The 7,410-nt window shown below is 38.6% G+C and overlaps 1 protein-coding gene across 3 annotated transcripts in view; it reads right to left on the reverse strand.

Moving 5' to 3' along the window:
• Window positions 1-493: 493 nt before the first annotated feature.
• slc38a3b (solute carrier family 38 member 3b) overlaps window positions 494-7,410 on the reverse strand; it is a 30,270-nt gene continuing 23,353 nt past the window's right edge. For all 3 annotated transcript variants that reach the window (XM_017408396.3, XM_017408395.3, XM_037975476.1), the window contains 7 exons: window positions 6,994-7,167; window positions 6,811-6,890; window positions 6,623-6,723; window positions 5,665-5,789; window positions 5,431-5,575; window positions 3,753-3,856; window positions 494-3,639 (listed from right to left, as the gene is read on the reverse strand). In XM_017408396.3, coding sequence (XP_017263885.1) covers window positions 3,535-3,639; window positions 3,753-3,856; window positions 5,431-5,575; window positions 5,665-5,789; window positions 6,623-6,723; window positions 6,811-6,890; window positions 6,994-7,167 — 834 coding nt within the window. In that variant the 3' untranslated portion in view covers window positions 494-3,534. The remainder of the gene's footprint in view (window positions 3,640-3,752; window positions 3,857-5,430; window positions 5,576-5,664; window positions 5,790-6,622; window positions 6,724-6,810; window positions 6,891-6,993; window positions 7,168-7,410) is intronic.

The following is a 7,410-nucleotide window of genomic DNA, read 5'->3' on the forward strand; positions in this document are numbered from 1 at the left end:
AATACATTTTAATTATTTAACAAGAAAGAGTCATGATGTTAAAGAAATAAAGTTTTAAATGCATATGAGGGGTTATAATCAAAGAGGTTGAAAAGTAAAGCAAATGTAGGCAAATGAGTAATACCATCCTTCACTGTATCAGAATAATAATCTTAATTTTATGATTACATTGATTTAAAAAAAAATATTTTATCTCTATGTTTGATTTCATGTAACGACTCCCAACAAAAGCTTTAAAAAAAGCTGATTTTAAAATTTTGGAAATAATCTTGGGCTGCGCAGGTAGACTGCTATTTATTTAAGGTGCATTTTAATTTAAACTGGTGTAAAAAATGCTGCACGAATACAAACCTTTCACGGCCAAGGCATCAGAAATCTGATCTTCATCTTCAGTGACCAGTCCGATAAATGAGTCCTGATGCGTCGTGTTTATTGGCTTAACGAGGTCAAGAGTGGAAAACAGCTCAGCCTTGGAAAAACGCCAGCACACAGGTCGACACAAGATGCTTTTTATTAAAAATACCGTGTGTTTGGCGATGAAAATGTTACATGCTCTATACACTCAATGTTTACATTCATTAGATGAGATGACAATTAAGTATTCTGCGCACGAACGCGAAAAACTTTGCTGGGTTTAACTTTCAGAACGGGTTTCCGTTAAAAGAAAAATGACGACAACAGAGACGGTCTAAAAACGCCTACAGTTATTTCATTTGCCGGACTGTTCTAGCTATTTACACTTTACAAGCTACTGTAAATAGGCATCACAAATAAAAAAAAAAGCTTACATTCTATATATACATTATTTATAGAAAGTTCTGTCTTATCCACTGAAGTTTCTAAACCTCGTTATTCATTTACAGTCACGTTCTTTCCGTAGATTAACATCTCGAGCAACAGTTATCAGAAGACATGACACAAATGTGTTTATGTACATGACACAAGCAGGTCGGATATGTAGGATGGTGAAACTGGGACCAGTTTAAAAGCGTTTCAAAAGCAGTAGGTAGTCTGTTGTTCATTCTGACACGAATCTTTAGAAGAAAAAGAACTGTCGACTAAAACCTGACGACACTAAACTTACACAGCTTCTGCAAACAGGCGAGGAAAAGCAATGGACCGAGGACGAAACTTTCTCACATTCCTGTAAAAATCATCTTCGTTAATAGTCCGACCTGCTTTTAAAATCTGGCAAATAAAAATCAGTATTTTTAAAAAACTTGAGTGTCCGTTGTTGCAGAAATTCACCTGTACTATATAAAACCGTCTTTGGGTACACATAGGTAGGGTTGCTGACTGTCCTGTGTTTGAAACTGAAAAGACACATCCTTTATTAAGTTAATAAGAAACACATATTGTGCCTTATTTAAAAGAACCAGTGCAAATCTGTTTATAGGTGATAAATGAAACAGGTGAAACGGTGACTTAGTCTAATCAGTGCTGAATTTCTTTTTTTTTTTTTTCTGCAGGGAAAGATGTTCAGCTACAAAAAACTGTTGTTTAAGCTAATTTTTCTCTAATAAATTAGGCAACTTTTATTTAAAGTGACAGCCTATTCTAAAATAAAACGAGAGAAGTGGCATTTTCTGCACTTGTGTAAAAGCTGAGGGCTGAAAGGCTTTGCTGAAGTAGCTGAAACTGCATTGTTTAAGCTAAAAGAAGCAAAACACTAGGTAAAAGTAGCTAAATGTAGCAAAAAGGCTAAAAGCTAAAAGGAGAAAAACAGTCACTGATTCTTGCTTTTTAGTCTTCAAACATGGAGATGTATTTGTTCATCTGGTAAATGTTCGGCTGTTGGTTTTCCTTGATGATGTCCCTCTCACAGCTAAATGTTGGACCAAAATGTCCCCGTCCCTCTGCAGCACCCTGTCCAGTCAGTGTCCCTTATTTCAGTTTCCAACAGTTGGCAACCCTACACATAGGATAAAACTCTGCTTTATTACGAAAGTAGAAAGTTTTTTGGCTGATGCTTTTATAAAATGTAAAGTTTCTGTAGGTAATGAATATAGTTAGTTTTTTTTGTAGGTCTTGAAATTATTCTAAAGAATTATGAAAAAAAAAAGAAGCCTAAATTACTTGAAAAATCATCACGTTGATGCTTCAGAACAGCGAGGCCCGAACACCCAGATCGTGTCAGATCTCTTGGAGGGTCATCGTAGTACTACGGCACAACGCTTCACTACAAGTTGCTGACGCATACAGTCAACAGACATAATATCTACACACAATAACGCTGGAAGCGAAATCAGACGCAGCGCAGTTTACCGCAGAAAGCCAGAAAACAACAAGCAGAACATCAACCAAGACTTCAAACCAGAACAGCTAAAAACAAAACAAATCGCTGCAGCAGAAAAACTCTATTGTTTCAACGGGCACTATTTTTATTGTTGTTTTTTTTTAAATTTCTTGTAGTTTTTTTTTAACTATTAACAATATTTTTGGCTTTTTATGGTTTAAGATATGTACATTGCTCACGCTTTCGTCCCTAAATTGCATTTTGTAACGTAGCGAGGACAGAAAAAGGACAAGTTGGGCAATTTTTGGGCGGCTGGAGGCTTTTCCACGCTCATGTCGATGACAATTTAAGGGGGGGAAAAATGGGGGGAAATCTCTCATACAAATTAATGAGCTTCAAATGTGGATTTCAAGTTTGTTTTTCAAATCTTTGAACTAAGCTTGAAGGTTGATAAAATCTTCACTTGCTTTTCTTTAAGACCACAGGCTGTTTAGGCTAAAGTGTTTTGTTTTGTTTTTCTATACAGATAATCATTTTCTGAAACATGTAGCATCAATACTGTCAGCCTTTAACACTTTTTAGCATCTACATCACTTAAGAAAAACAATTACATCAAATACAGTGAGCTGATTTCTTTTGTGTGATCAAACACTAGTTAAATAAAGTTTGTGTGACGTTAAAAGACAGATATAGCAGTTCACTAAATAAATATACACTTGTTGCATGTTTGTGAGCCACTCCAAGAAGGTAAAAGGCACCAATGTTTAAATGCATATAGAGCTAAAGCTTACAGACACGTAAAATGTCACCTGCACTCTCAAGCCTTAAAGCACTTTCTTGATTTATTCTACATGATGATGATGACAATGATGATGGACAGTTCAGACTGACGCCGGTTCCACGCGAGCTCATCTGACTGCGCCTTTTTGTGCGTCTCCTTGAAAATAATTAAAAATGTTAATGCATTTCTGCCCTTTTTTATTATTAGTATTTTGTCCGTACAGTACCAGCTGCAGCTGTTTGAGAGTGATTAAAGCCCAGCAGCAGAAGAGAAGAGGATCATTTCACCCTCGCAATTTTGTTTACAATTAACAAGATAAACTGCATTTTGATTCCCGTGCGTTAGGAAAATAAGAGTTTTTAAAATGAAGGCAAGAGAGAATTTTCTTCAGGTGTTTAAGTTACAGTTAAAAGATAATTTACGGTGTACTGTGCACTGCAGTGTGTTCTACTTCCTTTCCACCGAACAGAAAATCCGAGTCTGCTCCTAAAACAGCACGTACACGTCAGAGCAGCGGTTAGTGACCTCCTGCTGCACGGCCGCTCCCTGTCGTCCAGTCCATGATAATGAAGCTCAGGCTCATCACCATGAAGGAAACGCCCAAAGCAGCAAAACAAAAGGCCTGAGAATGACGGGACGAGAAGATTCCAGAGGTTTGAGTAATCACAAGAAACCGGATTGTGTTGTTTTTTATCGATTTGCTGATTTAAAAAAAAAAAAATCTGAATGGCTTACTAGTATTTTGGGAGCTGAGCTCAACGGTTCGTCCTCCTTGGGAACGATGCGGATGTAGAAGACGGCGGGGAAAATGAAAATGAGGCAGGGCGCCGACGTGGCACCTAAAAAAAGACGGAGAGCGAGCATTGGTCAGAAACACGGGGGGCTTCAAACACGGGATATATTTACATTTCTTCTACATATAAACTGTCAGCAACTGACTTATATTGATTTTCTGTTTGCTGAATATACACATAATCTAACAAATTAAGTTACAGTAGGTGCAATTTGCAGTCTCTGGGTTTTGTTTTTTATATTTTTACTCTACATTATCAATGAAAATTAACATAACTTTTCTAAAACAAGCACAAAGGCAGCTCAAAACTGTTTTGTTTACTGCGTTACCTCCTTAACAACCACCACCATGAAAGGTGGGTGATCATGTAATTGGCTGTGTCTCTGTGTATGTGTTTGTTTGTCTGTCTGTTAGCAAAATATCTCATGAACCACTGGATGTATTTTAATGAAGCTCTGAGAAAGTTGTCATTGGATGCACATCTACAACTGACTAACTGTTGGAGTCAGTCTGATTCAAGATGGCTGCCGCAGCTAGTTGGCAATATATAACACAAAAATGGCTGCCAGTTTTACAGACGTTGAGCTGAGGCACCCCCATCACATACTGTACTTTAAACACTAACATTTCACACAAAAGTTTGTTTAAAACTTTGTCATTCGAGGCAGCGAGCAATATGCATTCTTGCAAGGAACTCAAGGTTATTATTTTTTTTTCTGTTCCTGTGCATGACTAGGCGCTCTGAACTTCTGCCGAAGTCCAAATGGCTGCTTTGAAAAGCAGTCCTTATATCGTTGCTTTCAACTTTCACCTCTGACCTCCGAAATGTGGCCTCTTCTTTGAGGACAAACCGCCATAATAATATTGACTCAAGCTGCCGTGTTTTCCACAGGCAAACACGTTTTGTTTGCGAGTTCGCGTGTGCCTGTCTGACCGTGTGCGTCAGTAACTAGAAAAGTCTGAAACACAACACGTGAGCGGTTTTACAGGAGGAGGGAGGACTCCGCCTGCAAATGGAGACGGAATAAGTCATCCATAATGTTTCGATGCAAACTCCAGCCAGATATCGGGGCATAATGTTTACATTTTTAAAGGAAAAATTAAAGTTTGTTTCCTCCGGCTTGTACCTTTGTTAGTGTCATATTCTTTCCTGGAAAGCTCTTTTTAGACACACAGCTTTTAAACTTAAAGAACAGGAGAGTGTTCCGCTCTATTAAATGCACTTTAGAGCAATGACTCCCAAAGTTGGGGTCGGGACCCCAATGTGGGTCACCCAACACCAAGTAGGGGTCCTTAGATAATCTCCAGATATCAAGTTACAATTAAAAACCCAGTTTTATGATATATTTACACCATAATTAGTACAGAGAATTGAAATAAAAGTCATTTAATAATTTTAAAAAATAGCAAAATGGATGCCAGGACTGTTTGTGTTGTTATTATGCCCTTATTTAACAGGATCATCAGCACTTTTGGATATTTAAACAGCCAACAGATGGGGTCACACACCTTTGTCACTGTTATTTTATAGGTCGGAAGCTGTAAAAAAGTTTGGGAACCACTGCTTTAGCGTATCTAAAATTCCCAGAAACAATGTGTCAGATTTTAATTTGTACGAACCGATAATGCCGAAGATGCCCAGAATGTTGGGGGCAAATATCACCAGCATGTTGATGAACATGAGCAGAACGAGAGCGATGGCGATGTGGCGTATCCAGTTGAAAGACTTGCTGGGGAATGCCATCTCCTGAATGGCCTTACGCACCTACAGTCACAAGTTACATTATTCGTTTCAAACCAGACAGGAGTGTAACGCACGTAGGTCTTTAAAGAGGACACGCGTGTCGGACTCACCGGGAACAACACGATCGGGACGGTCAGAGTCACGGCAGTGAGAACAGCCACTCGAACACACAGGATCAAAGTGTCATAAGGATCAATGCGACTGTACGTATGCAGCAGCTCAGGCTCCACTTTTTCTGTTGGAATATGTAAAAAAAAAAAAAAACAAGTTCATAAATGCATCAAAACGTCACAATGTAACAATGGACTGGACAGAACTTTATAGCAAAGAGTCGCCACAAGAGGGAGCTTGGATTCTGTGCACGTAAATGCTGCACATCATTCAATACATGTCTTTTCTTTGGATGAAAGAAAAATCATACGTCAACACAAACAACTGACTGCATATTCAGGGGAAAGTTTCTAGAGCAGGGATCCCCAAACACCATCTGTACCGGTCAACGAATCATTTGGTACTGAGACACACAGACACAATAACTTTTCTTTTAAGAAAAAAAATTGATGTAAATTGTTCTGCAGGGGATTTTATTTTGAAAAATGACCACTTTCACAGTTATTCTTCACACACTAGCTAACCTAGAAGTTGACGCTAGCAAAAAAAAAAAAAAAGAGTAAAACAAACTTTGCTGGAGAATTTCTTTTCCCCCACGAGTCCGTGGGAAAGTTGTTTGTATGAATCTGGTCTATGATGAAAAAAAAGGTTGGCCTAGAAAATATTTTAAAAAGCCATAACTAGTTTATTTTGTTTGCTTTTGGAGTGTTTTGACACAGACTTTTTTTTTTTTTTGTATTTCAACATTTGCTTTTAACTTGCAAAAAGTGCTGGTAATTAAAGTTTTTCTTTCACATCATTGTGGCTTTTATTTGCTTCTTTTATCAAAGCCTACCTCACTTCTTTCTTTTTTTTTTTTTATTAAAAAGTAACTTTTATTTTGTTGACTGTCTAATTTTGCCATCAACACCTTCACGCTAAAGACAAACAAGAAGTCCCGGGGACAGCTGCTCTCACCGTAAAAGGTCAGGTAGCCAAAGAGAGCTGCCAGAAAGTACATAGAGTACATAACAAAGATGGAGATGTTGGACACCTTTTGCATCTTCTTCTGCGATGGACTGAAATCAGAGAGTTGGAAGTCATGAACGCTACATTCTGCACTGACGCGCTATCGAGTATCACAGGCTCACGAAGGAGCGACTCACTCGCGGAGCTCGGTGTAGATGGGCAGGACCTCGGGGTGGCAAACGAAGGCGAAAGCCAAGATGGGGATCGTGTATGCTGTCTGTGAACACAAAGCTTTCTGTTATAACTCATCAATGGAAGAAATTTTCATTTTATTCAGCAGCACAGATTAAACCTTTTTTTTTTGTACTTCAGCCGCCCACCTGTGAGTTAATGGTGAACATGCGTGGGGTGCAGTGGGAGTCATCGTCTTCGTGAACCAAACCGTTGGTGTACTCGTGGACGTGGCTCGAAATATTCAGGCCGTGATGGGGGGTAGTGCTGTTGACTGAAAACTCTTCGAACGGGCAAGGAATCTGAAACTTCTTGAAGATAACCTGCAGAGACGTGTGAAAAAAAAAAGAGAGAAGCACGGAAACGATGAGGAAAAAGATGTTATAATGATGTGATGTCGCAAGTAAGAGTAAATCCATCACAACCGAGATTTAAAAAAAAACAAAACTTTAAAATCAAACTGGAGCAGCTTTGCGTTTAATTATTTTGTGCCAGTGTGGCTTTTCCATTCACCTCCTGAAACACAGCTGCATACAGCTGAAAATAGGGGGCATGAAACAGATGGG

This window comes from Kryptolebias marmoratus, linkage group LG4 (assembly GCF_001649575.2).
Source record: "Kryptolebias marmoratus isolate JLee-2015 linkage group LG4, ASM164957v2, whole genome shotgun sequence".
NCBI classification, from domain to species: domain Eukaryota; kingdom Metazoa; phylum Chordata; class Actinopteri; order Cyprinodontiformes; family Rivulidae; genus Kryptolebias; species Kryptolebias marmoratus.